We start from the raw sequence: 19269 nt of genomic DNA on the forward strand, positions 1-19269 counted from the left end.
ACAGCTGCCCTAGGGTAGACTGACGGAAGCGTGGCTGCAATTTGCGCCAACGGCCCCTCCGACCACCACCTATCATTCAATTCACCGGTGTGAGCGGCACCTGGGGCAAAGGGTGAAGTGTACCGCCCAAGGACACAACGGCAGCGATTTTTGGATGGTAAGAGGCGGGGAGCGAACCTGCAACCCTCAGGTTTCTGGCACGGTTGCTCTACCCACTACGCCATGCCAGTTAAATCTTGTATTGCGTGAGAATAAACACTTTAAGATGTCAATAAGGAGTTAGTTATGAATAAAGTAAGAGTCATATCTTGCATTGAGTGAGTACAAACACTTTAAGATGTCAGTAAAGAGTTAGTTATGAATAAAGGAAGAGCTATATATTGTATTGCGTGAGTATGAACACTTTAAGATGTCAACAAGGAGTTAGTTATTAATAAAGTAAGAGTTATACCTTGCATTGAGTGAGTATAAACACTTTAAGATGTCAGTAAGGAGTTAGTTATGAATAAAGGAAGAGTTATATCTTGTATTGCGTGAGAATAAACACTTTAAAATATCAATAAGGAGTTAGTTATGAATAAAGTTAGTTATATCTTGCATTGAGTGAGTATAAACACTTTAAGATGTCAGTAAGGAGTTAGTTATGAATGAAGGAAGAGTTCAATCTTGTATTGCGTGAGAATAAACACTTTAACATGTCAATAAGGAGTTAGTTATGAATAAAGTTAGTTATATCTTGCATTGAGTGAGTATAAACACTTTAAGATGTCAATAAGGAGTTAGTTACGAATAAAGGTAGAGTTATATCTTGTATTGCGAGAGAATAAACACTTTAAGATGTCAAAAAGGAGTTAGTTATGAATAAAGTAAGAGTTATACCTTGCATTGAGTGAGTATAAACACTTTAAGATGTCAGTAAGGAGTTAGTTATGAATGAAGGAAGAGTTATATATTGTATTGCGTGAGTATGAACACTTTAAGATGTCAAAGAATTAGTTATGAATAAAGGAAGAGTTAAATCTTGTATTGCGTGAGAATAAACACATTAAGATGTCAAAAAGGAGTTAGTTATGAATAAAGTAAGAGTTATACCTTGCATTGAGTGAGTATAAACACTTTAAGATGTCAGTAAGGAGTTAGTTATGAATGAAGGAAGAGTTAAATCTTGTATTGCGTGAGAATAAACACTTTAAGATGTCAATAAGGAGTTAGTTATGAATAAAGTAAGAGTCATATCTTGCATTGAGTGAGTACAAACACTTTAAGATGTCAAGAAGGAGTTAGTTACGGATAAAGGAAGAGTTATATCTTGCTTTGATTGAGTAAAAAACACTTTAAGATGTCAATTAGTTAGTTATGAATAAAGGAAGAGTTATATTTTGTATTGCGTGAGAATAAACACTTTAAGATGTCAAAAAGGAGTTAGTTATGAATAAAGTAAGAGTTATACCTTGTATTGAGTGAGAATAAACACTTTAAAATGTCAAGGAGTTTGTTATGAATAAAGGATTTAAACCTGAATACTGACTTGCCTTCTCTATGGAGCTGATGGTGACACCTGCAGCACAGGACACAATAAGGTGACGATCCTCGATGTTGGGTCCAATCTCATCCAGCACAAAAGGAATGATATGAGGCTTCACCGCCAGGAAAAGGACGTCGCTCTTGTTCACGGTTTCTTTGTTGCTAGTAGTGAAATGCACACCTAATTTCTGCAAACATTCACATTACATTATTTACTTAGAGACAGCGCACAATGGCTTATCTTTATGAAAGTCGAACATACTCACTCGGAGTCCCTGGACCGTTGGGAGATCTGTTTCTGGGGAACTGGCCGTGATTTTGTGACTGGCAATTACACCTAATTAAATAGCCAAACATGCACACGTTTTTTTTGTTTTATTAGTGCCTGACTGCAGTCAGATAAAATGTGAGCGTCTGATGTAAAACATACCTGCAGCTGTGAAACCTCGCACCAGAGCATGGGCCACCTGGCCTGCTCCTATGAAGCCCACACTCATTTTACCTGCCAATGGACACCATTTTTAATGAGGACGTTGACACATATATCATATAGCAGTGGTCCTCAACCACCGGTCCGCAGCATTTGCTACCGGGCCGCACAGAAACATTAATGAATTTAGAAACTACCGCATTTTCTCCGACTTAACTTTCCTCTGTCCCACTAAACACACCAATAAGCTTGTTAATAGAACTCCAATGCACATTAATGGACATGTAAAATTTTAATGCGCCAGATTGTAGCCAAAGGCTAATTTTTCAAGCAATTTTTTTTTGCTGTTTTTATCTGCCACAAGTAGAACTCCGGTCCGTGAAAATAATGCATACATTAAACCGGTCTCTGGTAGAAAAAAGGTTGGGGAACCCTGTCATATAGTACAGGCTTGGGCAATTATTTTGACTCGGGGCCAAATTTAGAGAAAAAAATGTGTCTGCGGGCTGGTATATCAGATTTTTAGGAACACTAATACAAAAAACTCACAATAATGTCTGATTGAAAGCTAAAAACGTTATGACAGACAGCCTTAAAAAACGGAATGGAATTTAAAATTTTTTTACTTAAAGGGGAACATTATCACCAGACCTATGTAAGCGTCAATATATACCTTGATGTTGCAGAAAAAAGACCATCTATTTTTTTAACCGATTTCCAAACTCTAAATGGGTGAATTTTGGCGAATTAAACGCCTTTCTAATATTCGCTCTCGGAGCGATGACGTCACAACGTGGCGTCACATCGAGAAGCAATCCGCCATTTTCTCAAACACCGAGTCAAATCAGCTGTTATTTTCCGTTTTTTCGACTGTTTTCCGTACCTTGGAGACATCATGCCTCGTCGGTGTGTTGTCGGAGGGTGTAACAACACGAACAGGGACGGATTCAAGTTGCACCAGTGGCCCAAAGATGCGAAAGTGGCAAGAAATTGGATGTTTGTTCCGCACACTTTACCGACGAAAGCTATGCTACGACAGAGATGGCAAGAATGTGTGGATATCCTGCGACACTCAAAGCAGATGCATTTCCAACGATAAAGTCAAAGAAATCTGCCGCCAGACCCCCATTGAATCTGCCGGAGTGTGTGAGCAATTCAGGGACAAAGGACCTCGGTAGCACGGCAAGCAATGGCGGCAGTTTGTTCCCGCAGACGAGCGAGCTATCGACCCTAGCTTCCCTGGCCTGCTGACATCAACTCCAAAACTGGACAGATCAGCTTTCAGGAAAAGAGCACGGATGAGGGTATGTCTACAGAATATATTAATTGATGAAAATTGGGCTGTCTGCACTCTCAAAGTGCATGTTGTTGCCAAATGTATTTCATATGCTGTAAACCTAGCTCATAGTTGTTAGTTTCCTTTAATGCCAAACAAACACATACCAATCGTTGGTTAGAAGGCGATTGCCGAATTCGTCCTCGCTTTCTCCCGTGTCGCTGGCTGTCGTGTCGTTTTCGTCGGTTTCGCTTGCATACGGTTCAAACCGATATGGTTCAATAGCTTCAGTTTCTTCTTCAATTTCGTTTTCGCTACCTGCCTCCACACTACAACCGTCCGTTTCAATACATGCGTAATCTGTTGAATCGCTTAAGCTGCTGAATTCCGAGTCTGAATCCGAGCTAATGTCGCTATACCTTGCTGTTCTTTCCGCCATGTTTGTTTGTGTTGGCTACACTATGTGACGTCACAGGAAAATGGACGGGTGTTTATAACGATGGTTAAAATCAGGCACTTTGAAGCTTTTTTTTAGGGATATTGCGTGATGGGTAAAATTTTGAAAAAAACTTTGAAAAATATAATAAGCCACTGGGAACTGATTTTTAATGGTTTTAACCATTCTGAAATTGTGATAATGTTCCCCTTTAATGAGAAACCCAGAATGTAAATGAAAATAAAGAATGTGGGATTTATAATATTAACTATGAACACTGAATATTGACAACATATGAACGTCACACCCCCTCTCGATCGACATATTTTACAATCAAGAGAAACACAAACAAAATGCAACAAACACAGCAAAATATGAACGCGAAGGGTAAAAAAAACAACCACCTACAATCTAATATATCTGAGATATCACTAAGCTTTCAGTTCAGTTCAGTTTCAGTTTATTTCGAACATGCATACGATACAATGTAATGCATCACACAATTCCAGTTGTTTCATTACTGCACGTCCGAAAAGGAGTAGGAAGAAGCAGAGCTTTTTTAATCCTACCCCTTTTTATACCATAGCAATTCAATCCAGTTTCCTTGTTCTCTGTAACAGAACAGTGAACAAATAAATAATATACCATAGTAAGCAAACAAATATTAAATACATAAATATTTGTCTCAATTTAAAAAAAAAAGATAAAAAAGGGTTCAAGATGTTCATCATAATTCTTGCTCTGTGTACTTTGTGAACACTTGTAGTTTGAACAGTCTCTTAAACTGAATCATATTGGTGCTTTGTTTGATTTATTTGGTTAATCCTTTCCATAATTTAAGTCCACATTCTGATACACTAAAGGTTTTAAGTGTTGTACGAGCATACAAATGTTTTAAATTCGATTTTCCTCTAAGGTTATATTTCTCCTCTTTTGTTGAGAAGAATTGTTTTACATTCTTGGGTAGCAGTTTTAGTTTTTAACAATTTTAGCTGTTTGCAAATGCACCAAATCGTTGAATTTAAATAATTGTGATTAAATAAATAACGTGTTTGTATGTTCTCTATAGCTTTAGAACTTCGTTGTAAAAATCTCCTTCTGTCCTTGACACCCGCATTTCAGGCTGGCCGCTCTGAAAACAACATTGTGGAAACACTCCCCACCCACACTGCTTGGTGCCTCGTCTGAGCTGCTGTGACTTAAGATTACCATAGTAACTAGCATATCATGCAAAAGCGCAGATTCCAACCATTGAAATATTTTCTATAGTTCAAGACTTACCGGTACAGTAATTTGAAAATATCACAGGACATCATAATGGCAGCTACAGTTTCGATCTTAAAGATCAAAAAAATTATTTGGGAATGTCCGGCGCATGCGGCCCCCGGGCCTTAATTTGTCCAGGTCTGATATAGTAGGTGTTAAAATAACACTAATATCACTTTAGTATCCTTGTAGGCTAATATCTTTTTATTATTAATTTTATGGAAATGAGTTGTTGGTATTATTTCTGTAATTAGTTTTGTTCAGCATGTTGTCGTATGAGCTGATTTATGTGTTAAATTAAAGATGTTCGAACATTTTCCATATTGAAAAGTCAAAGCAAGCGGGGGCCATTTTCATACATGTTTTTATTTAAAAGAAAATTAAAATATACTTAAAGTTAGGGATGTATATCGTTAGGATTTTATCGATAACGATACCAATATTGATATTCCTTATTGGTACTCTTTTAGGTACTATATGTATAAAGTAGGGCTGGGCTATATATCGATACACTCGATATATCACAGGTTTGTCTCTGAGCGATATAGAAAATGACTATATCGTGATATTCGAGTATATGTTCTCACACAGTTGCTTTTAGCTGCGGGCATTACACTACAGGCTCTTCTCACTCTTTCTAGTCTCTCCTTCTCACAGTGACAAAACAAGCGCAACTTCTTACATACGTCACATACGTATACGCCCTCCCGAAGCAGAGAGGTAGCAGCATGGGTAACGTTAGCTGTGGTGCGAGTAGTAATACGAGAGAAAGAAGGTGCGAATCTGGTAACAAATGAAGGAAGAATTAATTCCTAAGAAAAACAGCAGGGGGTCCGTCGTCTGGCGGTGGTTTGGCTTCAAGTGGGAATATGTCGAACATCCATCCATCCATCCATTTTCTACCGCTTATTCCCTTTGGGGTCGCGGGGGCGCTGGAGCCTATCTCAGCTACAATCGGGCGGAAGGCGGTGTACACCCTGGACAAGTCGCCACCTCATCGCAGGGCCAACACAAATAGACAGACAACATTCACACTCACATTCACACACTAGGGCCAATTTTAGTGTTGCCAATCAACCTATCCCCAGGTGCATGTCTTTGGAGGTGGGAGGAAGCCGGAGTACCCAGAGGGAACCCACGCAGACAACCGTAATTTGTCAAGTGTGGGGAAAAAGCGTTGCTATAAAAAGTAGCATTACTGCTAATATGTAGCATCATTTGAAAAGTCCCCCGCTAGAGAATGTAGTGCTTAATATAGTGTATAATATAGTGCTTAATATAGTGCTTACTCTGCATGTCAACATCTACGTTCGGTGCCACACCAACAAAATGCTGAGGCAACCATTTCCACATCAACACCGTATGAAAAAAATAGTCCACGACATAAGGAGATAACGTCCGCTGGAACCTACCACATAGCGAAGGACTTACACAATTTGATTTCCTATTATGCAGCTCATTTTTATTTGACAGTTATTGAAATATCTTGTGTGACATCATGCACAAAAGTGCACTTTATTTGTTTTAAACTATTGTAGTGGCGTTCTGTACAAAAAGTGCACTTTAATTTAGTGTTGTTTTGATTTGTCATCTTAGTGACATCATGCACAAAAGTGCACTAATAGCTTGTTTTAAAATGTCTCTGACAATCTTGCACTTTCTGTTTTGAAATGACATGACTGTTTGTTCCACTGCTTAATAACTGTTTAATAAATACACTTTTGGTCAATTGACTTAGTTGTGATTTCCCTCTCTGCATGAAAGTTTAAAATGAGCATATATTAATGCAGTACGAACAAGAATGTTTTGATTTGGAGGAGGCCCTGACCATCGCTGGCCGGTGTGAGATGGCCAGAGAGGCCCTAAGGATGGACTATGTCAGCACACAGGTACGCCCACCTCCCACTGAAAACGGTACAGCGGCCATGGTGCACTCCATATCTGATGATGGCGGTGGTTTGTATAGGACTATGGACAGACTTACTGCAGATATGAGGGAAATGAGGATGGAAATGAAACAAATGGCAGAGGAAAACACCCGACTGCGATCCAGCTACTGGAAAGATGAATGTCGAGCACCTCATCCAGTACGTGGAAGTCAATGTCAGTGTACTTGTGGGGAGCAAGGCTGTCCGTCTCGCCCATGGGGTCAACAGAGAGGGTGTTCACCTGACCGTGGCTGGCGCGAGCGGCGCGCAGAAGGAGGGCCGAGGGAGAAACAGGACTATCGGGGCCCCTACAACAACCGAGCCAACTCTCCAAGTTGGCGGGGTCCAAGACCTGCTAGGAGCCCCTCTAATGAGGAAACACAGAGACGGCGAGGTGTGCATTTTCTCTCCCCCATGAGGGAAGACGCTACAAACCAGTCGGGAAAAGAGATGTAGCTGATGTTGCAGCCCAATCATCAGCTACAGAACCTATGGGCCCTATGGAGGGAGGGATGTTTATCCCCTCCATGAGCAACGCAATGACACCGGACAAGACAGAACAGCGAACCTCATATGTGAGGGGAAGCATTGAAGGGACTGAAATTAACATATTGATCGATTCAGGAGCAACCGAGTCGTTTATCAGTGACAACTTCCGCATGTCTGTTCCAGCCCTGCATAAGCGACCCTTAACGGCGGATTTTATTGCTGCACGGGCGGTGAATGGACAGTTGCTCGACACACTGGGCACTATAACAGTGACTCTGCGTCTGGATAAGACCTCCCGGCAGCAGGTTTTCCATGTTATTAGGGGGTCCACACAAACAGCGCTACTGGGCTTGGACTTTCTTGTCGCAAATCACGCCCTCCTGGATTATGCCCGTGGCCAACTACACCTATGGGACACTGTACTTTCACTCCTGAGTGGCAAAGACCTGATCCCGGAGTGTTGCAATGTTTCCATCGCCACTGTCGTGACACTGCCCCCGCTCAGCGAGATGCTTTTGCCTGTGAGTGTGTCCCCACCTGGGCCCGTTGATCAGCTTCCTGACTTTGTGGGTTACTTATCACCCAACCTTAAAGGCAAAAGTGAGTGTGTCATAGCTCACACGGTGACATCTGTAAAGGACAGGGTTACCACAGCCCGTGTGTTGAACCCTACAGATCAGGACATTATACTGAGAGAAGGCGTGCACCTCGGGGAGTTTTTCTCAGTGGATGAGGCCGAGATTGTGACACTTCCTCATGGTCCAACCGAGACTGTCTCTGCCATTTCATCCAGTGAGGTGCCTGTGGTGTCACTGGAGGAGTCTTCTACTAGTCAGCAACAGAAAGCACAACTGGCTGCACTGCTGGCCAAGACCGGTGATCATCCTCCTTTGCGGCAACGCGCCTACTGGACTTCACCAGAAAAGAGAGAGGAAATAGACAGGCAGGTGACTGCCTTGTTGGCGGACGGGGTGATTGAGGAAAGCTGCAGCCCATGGGCCTCACCTGTGGTCCTTGTAAAGAAGAAGAATGGTGAGTGGAGATTCTGCATTGACTATCGTCGTCTGAACAGTATAACCGTGAAAGATCCTCATCCGCTCCCCAGGGTGGATGAGACCCTGGATGCGCTGGCGGGCTCCCTGTGGTTCAGCACAAACTGGAGCGCGTGGTGTCATACGCTAGCCAAGCACTCAGTTCCCCAGAAAAGCGCTGGTCTACATTTGACAGAGAGCTGTGGGCCGTAGTGTGGGCTACACGGCAATTCAGACATTACATAGGATCAGCTGCCTTTACCATCATAACTGATCACAAGCCTCTGCTGGGCCTGCGTGGCATGTCCATTGACAAGGATCCCACGGGACGCAGAGCAAGATGGATACTGGAACTGGACTCTTATAACTGGAGTATGCAGCACAAGGACGGCGAACGGCATACTAATGCTGATGCACTCTCACGGCGTCCTCAAGACCCTGTGCCTAGTGTGGTAAACACAGGTGAGACAACCACACAAGTGAATGTCATAGGCTCAGATATAGAGCCCAGCGTTCCCCAACCAGTCACTCAACTGCTACAAACACCCAAGGGAAACCCCCCAACCTCTGACCTCCATACAGGGGAGCAGCGGGTGGATAAGAACAGTGGGGCGCAGGACTTGTTGTTCAAACATGCACTTTCACATGACGGAACGGAAATGAGGAGGCTACAACGGGCCAACCCAGATATTAATCGAGTGTTGGACTGGATGGAGAGAAGTGGCTCTCAGCCATCTAAGGGGCAGATGAGAGGTAGCTCCCGGTGGTTTCGAAAATTATGGACTGAATATTCCCGCCTCGCTGTTGTTAATGGACTACTTTGCAGGACGATGAACTCTCCCCTCACCGGAGATGCTCTGTGTCAGGTTGTCATGCCCTCCTCACTTATCTCTGATGTGCTGCAGCATCTATATGGGGGCTCTACATCGGCACATTTTTCTGTGGAACGAGTGTGGGAACGTGCAAGGGAAACTTGCTACTGGCCGTTCATGTTCAAAGATATTCAGCGGTGGTGTGAACAGTGCATCCCATGTCAAACCCGCAAGGCCCCGGTGCCTAAGCATCGGGCACCGATGGTGAGCGTCCATGCAACTCGGCCACTCCAGAGAGTGGCAACGGACATTCTTGAACTGCCAGTGACTTCTAAAGGAAATAGATACGTGTTAGTAGTGGAAGACTACTTTACCAAGTTTGTGAATCTGTATGCTCTCTCTAACCAAACAGCACAGTCGGTAGCACAGTGTTTGTTCGATGACTATGTGATGGTGCATGGTGTTCCTGAAGTGATTCATGGTGATCAGGGGCGGCAGTTTGAAGCTGAGATTGTTCAAAGACTGTGTCAGCTCCTGGGAATTAAAAAGACACGCACTACACCTTATAATCCCAAATCGGACGGAATGTTGAACGCTTTAACCGCACTCTGATTGACCAGCTTGCCAAATCGTTGCTCGCCTGCGGTGGTGAGTGGGATGATTATCTGAAACAGGTGGCTTTCGCCTATAACACATCTGTGCATGCCTGCACCAACTACAGTCCGTACTATCTACTTCATGGTCGGGAGGCTCGTGTTCCAGTGTATGTGTTGGTGCCGTCTCACCTGGTGCGCTCAGACCTGCCTCTTTCTCATGCTGACTTTGTGGCCTCTTTAGCAGAGAGGCTGGAGACTGCTTTCGCTGGTGCCAGGCAAGGTGGCGCCAACGCTTACGAGAAGCAAAAGCTGAACTATGATGGAGCTGTGTGTCACCAGCCGTATGCAGGAGGGGATCTGGTATGGCTACGTAATCCGACAGAGGACAGGATGAAACTTGCTCCCCACTGCAATGGGCCCTACAGGGTCCTGTCTGCGTTGGACTCTCAAGGGGAATCTGGACTCACTTATAATATTGACAACCCTTTGGAGTTTGATGGACGGGGGCAGGTCGTCCATTATGATAGACTGAAACCATACACACTACCGATGGCTGCTGGTTTTTCAAATGGCCTGCCTGCTTCTTCTAGTCAGGCTCCCTCATTGCTGGACGAGGGGTCGCCAGAGGGGGGTGCTAGGGCTGACGAGCCGCTGATCTCTGGTGACACAGGGACTGTTCAGATTACAGGCACAAGAGAGCCACTACAGACTGTTTCTCGTTCTGGGAGGAATGTGAGACAACCAGTTCGTTTCAAGGACTTTGTCACTTTTGGTTAGCTGTTTAGAAATAGAAGGAAAATCAAACAAAAGTTGGGCTTTCGGTTAAAGGTTGTCAAGGTCACTTAACATGTTCTTACTGTGATGGCACATGTTTCATATGTGTATAGTATGTCTGGATGCTATGGTGTATCAGAATTTTCTGGTGTACGTGGGAATAGTGTGGCATGCGTGACTGTGCAGTGGTGTGAGGGGAACATACATATATATACATATATTTTTTTTTTGTATGTGTGTGTGTTAACTCCTGTGTTTTTTTACTGCCTGTGTTATTTTTGCACTTATTCTGTTATGGTGTTGAAACGAGGACGTTTCTTTTTGTAGGAGGGGAGGTATGTAAACTATTTTTATGGGCTTTCCTCTTTGGGATGTTAAGTTCCTGTTATACGCTGTTATACAGTATATGCCTTGAGCTCTTATTTTGAAGGCGCTAGGAGCGGAAGTGATGACACGTTGGAGTGGAGCAGAGGTTTTGAAAGAAGGTAAATAAAGTGGTCCTTGTGTAAACTGGAGACTCCGTGTTTATTATTTTGTAGTTTCATACAGTATAGGCGACATTTATAAACCCTCGGTTACACTTACTTAGCACAGGAATACTAGAAGCTAAGGTAACTTTAGCACAGGAATCATGCGCTCGATAACCAGAATGCCAACGTAACAGTTGCAAATGCAAACAATGAAGCCACGGCGAGTGACCGGAAAAGGCAGGCTTAAATAGAGTTTCTGATGAGCAACGGGTGCGCGTACAAGGCAGGTGAAAATCATAAGTAACCATGGTGACTAAAACAAACCCCCGAGGGCCGAAGTGCACAAAGCAACTAAGGAAGTCCAAAACTAACAGAACATAACTAAACAAAACATGATCCGACAAATATATACATCATTTACTGACCTTTTTATAATAAAATATCTGGGAATTAGTATATACAACAGTTTTGTAATATGTAATTTAATTAATTCAGTCATTATTAATATACTGAGATGAAGAATATCTTATTTTCAATAAGGTTGAAAGTATTTCTCATAATTCTTCTTCTTTGTACTTTGTAAGCACTATTAATTTGAACATAATCATATCAGTACAATGTTTAACTTCTTTACTTAATCCATTCCATCATTTAATTCCACATCATTTTAGCTGTTTGCAATTTTACCAAATCATCGAACTTTAATATTTTTGACTCAATAAATAAAGTGTTTGTATGTTCTCTATATCCAACATTATGTATCAGTCTAATTAATTTTTTTTGTAACACGGTTAACGAATGTAGCGCACATTTGTAGTTATTTCCCCACATTTCTGCACAATAACTCAGATATGGTAATACTATAGTAGCGAGCAGTAGAGAATGTGAAGTGATTTGTTAAACCAAATATTGTGTTCTTTTCCATATACAACAACCTATCTGGACTCGATAAGAGAATCGATAAGGAATCGGTTCGATAAGAGGATATATATATATATATATATATATATATATATATATATATATATATATATATATATATATATATATATATATATATACATATATACATATATATATATATATATATATATATATATATATATATATATATATATATATATATATATATATATATATATATATACATATACATATATATATATATATATATATATACGAAGGTCCTGAGTAGTCCTGAGTTCAATCCCGGGCTCGGGACCTTTCTGTGTGGAGTTTGCATGTCCTCCCCGTGACTGCGTGGGTTCCCTCCGGGTACTCCGGCTTCCTCCCACCTCCAAAGACATGCACCTGGGGATAGGTTGATTGGCAACACTAAATTGGCCCTAGTGTGTGAATGTGAGTGTGAATGTTGTCTGTCTATCTGTGTTGGCCCTGTGATGAGGTGGCGACTTGTCCAGGGTGTACCCCGCCTTCCGCCCGATTGTAGCTGAGATAGGCTCCAGCGCCCCCCGCGACCCCGAAGGGAATAAGCGGTAGAAAATGGATGGATGGATGGGATATATATATATATATATATATATATATATATATATATATATATATATATATATACATACTGTATATATATATATATATATATATGTATGTATATATATATATATATATATACATATATATATACACATATACATATAACCTAATATATATATATATATATATATATATATATATATATATATATGTATGTATGTGTGGGAAAAAAATCACAAGACTATTTCATCTCTACAGGCCTGTTTCATGAGGGGGGGTACCCTCAATCATCAGGAGATTTTAATGGGAGCATTCGCATACCATGGTTTATATAGGGCACAGAGTGGGTGGGTACAGGCTGGCCTAGGGGCGTGGTGATTGGCTCATGTGTTACCTAGGAGGTGTTTCCGTCTATGGCGGCATGTTGTTACAATTTCGCTGCGCTTGTTGAGGGATGACAGGTCTGGACGGTAAATAATAAACAGTTTCTCTTTCAAGCATAGGTTGCATCTTTTATTACCACTATTGTAAGGTATGCTGGATGCAAGAATTTGCCATGTTATTGAATATTCAACATTATTGTCTTTGAGGTCCCAAATGTGTTTGCTGAGTTCTGTGGTATTTCGCAGGTTTTTGTTCCTGAAAGAAGCCTTGTGATTGTTCCATCTGGTTTTGAATTCTCCCTCGGTTAATCCTACATATGTGTCGGATGTGTTAATGTCCTTGCGTATTACCTTAGATTGGTAGACAACTGATGTTTGTAAGCACCCCCCGTTGAGAGGGCAATCAGGTTTCTTTCGACAGTTACATCCTTTGTTGGTTTTGGAGTCGCTCTGTCTGGGGGCCGACGGCTCATTTACAATTGTTTTGTTGTGGTTTGAGATGATTTGTCGTATATTGTTCATGCAGCTGTAGCTCAATTTAATGTTGTTCTTGTTGAATACTTTTCTTAGGGTGTTGTCTTTGGGAAAGTGTTTGTCAATCAGATTGAGGAATTTGTGTCCAATGTTCGTTGAGACGTTTTTGCTGTATGGGGGGTTGTACCAGATGATGTCGTTTCGTTTTCTATATATATATATATATATATATATATATATATATATATATATATATATATATATATATATATATATATATATATATATATATATATATATATATATATATATATATATATATATATATATTAGGGCTGTGAATCTTTGGGTGTACCACGATTCGATTCAATATCGATTCTTGGGGTCACGATTCGATTCAGAATCGATTTTTTTTTCCAATTCAACACGATTCTCGACTCAAAAACTATTTTTCCCGGATTCAAAACAATTCTCTATTCATTCAATACATAGGATTTCAGCAGGATCTACCCCAGTCTGCTGACATGCAAGCAGAGTAGTAGATTTTTGTAAAAGCTTTTATAATTGTAAAGGACAATGTTTTATCAACTGATTGCAATAGTGTAAATTTGTTTTAACTATTAAATGAACCAAAATATGACTTATTTTATCTTTGTGAAAATATTGGACACAGTGTGTTGTCAGGCTTATGAGATGCGATGCAAGTGTAAGCCACTGTGACACTATTGTTCATTTATTTTTATTTGTCAATGAGGGATTTTTAATTACTGCTATGTTGAAATTGTAACTAATATTGATACTGTTGTTGATAATATTCATTTTTGTTTCACTACTTTTGGTTTGTTCTGTGTCGTGTTTGTGTCTCCTCTCAATTGCTCTGTTTATTGCAGCTGAGTGTTGCTAGGTCGGGTTTGGTTTTGGAATTGGATTGCATTGTTATGGTATTGCTGTGTATTGTTTTGTTGGATTGATTAATTTAAAAAAATTAAAATAAAAAATAAATAAATAAATACATTTTTTTAAAATGAGAATCGATTCTGAATCGCACAACGTGAGCATTGCGATTCGAATCCGAATCGATTTTTTCCCACACCCCTAATATATATATATATATATATATATATATATATATATATATATATATATATATATATATATATATACATATATATATATATATATATATATATATATATATATATACCCCGCCACCCCCACCCCCCCAATCTCCCAAATTCTGAGGTCTCAAGGTTGGCAAGTATGGTGGGGGTTCGTTGGCCGATTCGTCTAGTATTAATCGTAAGAGAAACGTGTGGAACTATAATAATAAAAGTTGAAGTATGAGCAACAGTAATATGGGCTGCTTGCATTGCAGCAGGCCCATAATTAATGTTTCTGTGCGCCCCAGTAGCAAATGCATCACGGACCGGTGGTTGGGGACCGCTGCTCTATTTGACAAGTGCCTGAAATAATAGCCAAAAGATGCTCCATTTTAGGAATGTGCCACACCTAGTGGTTAGAGTGTCCGCCCTGAGATCGGTAGGTCGTGAGTTCAAACCCCGGCCGAGTCATACCAAAGACTATAAAAATGGGACCCATTACCTCCCTGCTTGGCACTCAGCATCAAGGGTTGGAATTGGGGGTTAAATCACCATAAATGATTCCCCGAGCGCAGCCACCGCTGCTGCTCACTGCTCCCCTCACCTCCCAGGGGGTGATCAAGGTGGGTCAAATGCAGAGAATAATTTCGCTACACCTAGTGTGTGTGACAATCATTGGGTTTGACTTTAACTTTAAAATGTTAGTCACTGTAAAACCATTTGTATAACTCAAATCCAGTTGAGTAACTCTCAGCTCCAAAAGAATGCAAACCTCCTTCAAAAGAGTACAAAGGTACCAAATATATATTTTAGAGTTCAAGAACACGTAAGAATGCACTTCTTTTCTTGTTAAGAAAAGCCAAATAACAACTTTATTGCCTTAGCTATCATTCGCATCTGACACACAAAAAAAGTTAACGTAAACAAACTCTTGCACTAGTATGTCGTTGCTTCATAGAGCTAACACAGTTTCCGAAACAATAGCCATTACAACATTTAACATTTAAGAAAAAAACAATTTCTTTGACTATTTAAGAGAGGCAGACTTACCAATAGTAAGATGAAACCCTGAAGTGCACACGGGCAGGCAAACACAGTAGAAATATATGTTGTGCAGTTGTACTGTACCTGAGGGAGGAACATTTAACTGACAGGTGCAAGAGCCAATAGAATTGCATGTTTTATCAACGTAACAAAAACAACCCAATCACGTGCACTTTGATAATTAGAGGGCGGGCTCTTTAAATGGCAAATCAGTTGCATCAGTTTTGTGCCGCGGGCTTGAGATAAGGAACTCAAGATGGGCGGCAAGACGGCTCTATGCTAACATCTACTGGCGAAATGGACGAAAGACAACTGTAATGTTGTCCTTCAAGACAAAGCAGTAAGTCCATTGAAAACAATTCTTCATTAATTCACGAGAGGTGTGTCTGAACGGGCTAAGAAACTTGTTTAGCCTAACCGAGTTTTGCTAACTGCACCCAAATATTTTGTAGGCTTTTTGTTGGGTTTAAATTTCCCAAAACAGAAATAATCCCTAAACAATAACACATCAATTATTCCCTTTTAAACATTTGAATATCTACTGACATGAGTCAAATACTCTATGCCTAACTTTGGTTTAGAGTAGACTAAAAGTGGCCGAGTCGTTTGATTTGGCTCGCCAAATGTAATACATATTCATACTGAACATTTAAACCAGGGGTGTCAAACGTACGGCTGGAGGGCCGGATCAGGTCCGCCAACAGGTTTTATCCGGCCCGCGAGATGAGTTTGCTAAGTATAAAAATGAACCTGAAATTTTTGAGTGAAAGAAACCGCTGTTCTCAGTCAGGTTACTTCTAGACCTCCACCCCAGATCACACCTCACTCCAAAGTGGGCTGCCTCAGCGTGGAGGACAGAGTAAAACAACTTGCACTGAGCCTAGTCTATAAAATTCGCTACACCTCCCTGATACATGTCAAACTACTTCCATAACGTAAATGACCGCCATAACCACAACACCAGCGGGAGCTCCACAAACCATGTTAAACCCAGATTCCGATCTAACAAAGGTCTTAACTCATTCTCCTTTTATGCCACATCAATATGGAATGCACTCCCAACAGGTGTAAAAGAAAGTGCATCTCTATCCTCCTTCAAAACCGCACTAAAAGAACACCTCCAGGCAACTACAACCCTAGACTAACACCCTCCCCCCACCACATTCCACCTCCCCGGATTGTAAATAATCAAATGTAAATAATCAAATGTATATACTTGTTCTTATGCTTTCTGAGCTCAGTATGTTCACTGCTCGCTGTACATATCCTACGAAGTCAGACCTACACCCCAACCCCCTCCACATCCCACCCCCCGGATTGTAAATAATGTAAATAATAATTCAATGTATATACTCTGATGATTAACTTGTGTGATGACTGTATTATGCTAATAGTATATATTTATGCCATGAATTGATTAATGTGGACCCCGTCTTAAACAAGTTGAAAAACTTATTCGGGTGTTACCATTTAGTGGTCAATTGTACGGAATATGTACTGTACTGTGCAATCTACTAATAAAAGTCTCAATCAATCAATCAATTGTAAATGTGTCCACTGGATGTCGCAATAGCAATTCTTTGTATCTTTGTAGATGATGCTACATATGTACAAAATAAACCACATGATGTTAGCACGTCAGTCGAGGAAAATGAGCAAACTGCATGAATAACGTACTGTAATTTGATTTTGATATATTTTTTTAATCTTGATAGATTGAAAATTAACACCAATTATCACATAATTTCTTCAGAAAATATAAATAACGACAAATAAAGAGAGAATACTATTAACTGCAACATGTAAGTGTAAAAAAAAAACCCCAACAACATTATGATTTGTACAATTTCCGAAGGTGCTTGTTCTATTTTTAAACAAAGAAAACAATCTGAAGTTGTCTTTATTTTTATGTTATCGTGTCGTGATCTTACCAGTCCGGCCCACTTGGGAGTAGATTTTTCTCCATGTGGCCCCCGATCTAAAAGGAGTTTGACACCCAAGGTTTAAACTCAGGAGGGGTGCCCTGACCTAATATAGATATCAGATATCGGTCCAACATCAGCATTAAAAAAAAGAAGTATCGAAGTATATCGGCTTGCATCGAAACTTTCCAATATTAGTTTTACTACGAGCAGTCCTGCAGTGTGTTTACTTGTGTGTGACATCATGTGCGATACAAGCACTCCTGCAGTGTGTTTACTTGTACAAAGCTGGACAGCCAGTTAATATCTAAATGTCCTCCGATAATTACATTTTCTTCTAATCTTGTCAAGTAATTTACAAAAGGTAAACATGCTAGGCTATAGGCTACTAGGAAATAGCAGCTACACAACAACTAAGCACACAATAGCACAAAAGCTAGACATATGTAATAATCATCAAACAATAAAACAGCACATTTGTCAAAATAAACAATTACCAAATAATTATAGATGCATTTTACTTACACATACAAGGTCTACGAGGCAGGAGAATATTAGAAAGGATCCAGTAACAAATGTGTCCGCATCATTCAACTTGCTGTGTCATGGCTTAACTTAATTAAGAGCAATTCATTAGTTGAAAACAATTACCACTCCACTTCAACTTAAAGAAATATTAAGTCCATTACAAACTGTTAATAATAAATAGGTTAGTGTTTTTTATACTGAGCATTGTTCTCTGTTTGAGTAATTTCAAAATTTCACATTTCTAATATTCCACACTACTAAATAAAATAAGTATGTATGATTCCTCGGATCGGATCAATTTCGGTATCGTATCAGAAGTGAAAAAGTTTGGACACCCTTAAAGGTCACATAATCATTGATGGCATGTTCACAAGGCTAACTAGTTGGCCAACTAGCTGCCATCTACCATTGTCATTGGTACTAAATATAGGATTTTTTTTGGACTATTTGTGTTTCACACTTAAAATTGCTGTGTTAGGCCCGTGGCCCGTTGTCACGTCTTTACTTTGGCGCTTGGCCCTTGGAAGCAGAAAGTTTGGGCACCCCCGGTTTAGACAGACTGCACTATTTTATATTCTGGTTGCTATTGTATCAATCAAATGTATTGCATATGTATTTATGTATTTATTTAGGACACACAAGTAACCAAAAATACTCAAAGAGAAGAAAATAGCATCTCCAATACAATATTATCAATTGTAAAAAAAAAAAAAAAAGAAATGCAATATTCAAAGACAATTAAAAAAACAAATACATATTGTGTGTCTGAATAGCAGCAGGAATAAGCCTATAATTTCCTGCCCCATTATTTAGATATAATAATCTGAATCTTGATCAAGAATACAATTTCACCAAGTACCACCTTAGAAAAAACTTGGCTCTCTAAGTACCACCATAATAACCAACATTAAAGTACAGTAGTGTAGTAGATGTAAGTATTCATTAAAAACAAGGCAGCTGTTTTATTTAACAAGTATACTTAATATTTTTGGCCACTGTAACATTACACAGTTTGAACAATAACACTGTGTTTGCATATAGTAAAATAAAACACTGTACTTTCATCAAGTGATTCTTTGGCATGCCACTAGGTAGAGCCCGTGCTCCAATAGTAGTACACATACCACAGTTTGAGAATCACTGCAGTACATAATCACTTGATATATAAAAATAATGTGTGTTATTACAAGATACATACATATCATATATAATTATATCAACATTTACTCAATATAGTATACCCACTTTAATTTAATCAAATGTGTATTAAAACATTACATTTTAAAAATATA

The 19269-nt window shown here is 39.9% G+C and overlaps 1 protein-coding gene and 1 long non-coding RNA gene across 3 annotated transcripts in view; one reads left to right on the plus strand and one right to left on the minus strand.

The window, feature by feature from the left end:
• The window catches only part of LOC133615070 (pyrroline-5-carboxylate reductase 1, mitochondrial-like), a 33603-nt gene extending 17974 nt beyond the window's left edge, over nucleotides 1–15629 (minus strand). The window contains exons 1-4 of the mRNA XM_061973414.1: nucleotides 15534–15629; nucleotides 1955–2026; nucleotides 1791–1861; nucleotides 1533–1712 (exon numbers count right to left, since the gene is read on the minus strand). Of these exons, the coding sequence (XP_061829398.1) occupies nucleotides 1533–1712; nucleotides 1791–1861; nucleotides 1955–2021 (318 nt within the window). The 5' untranslated portion in view covers nucleotides 2022–2026; nucleotides 15534–15629. The remainder of the gene's footprint in view (nucleotides 1–1532; nucleotides 1713–1790; nucleotides 1862–1954; nucleotides 2027–15533) is intronic.
• Nucleotides 15630–15720: 91 nt separating this feature from the next.
• LOC133615507 (uncharacterized) overlaps nucleotides 15721–19269 on the plus strand; it is a 194664-nt gene continuing 191115 nt past the window's right edge. For both annotated transcript variants that reach the window (XR_009816724.1, XR_012051082.1), the window contains exon 1: nucleotides 15721–15867. This is a non-coding gene — a long non-coding RNA (uncharacterized lncRNA). The remainder of the gene's footprint in view (nucleotides 15868–19269) is intronic.

This window comes from Nerophis lumbriciformis, linkage group LG22 (assembly GCF_033978685.3).
Source record: "Nerophis lumbriciformis linkage group LG22, RoL_Nlum_v2.1, whole genome shotgun sequence".
In the NCBI taxonomy this organism is placed as follows: domain Eukaryota; kingdom Metazoa; phylum Chordata; class Actinopteri; order Syngnathiformes; family Syngnathidae; genus Nerophis; species Nerophis lumbriciformis.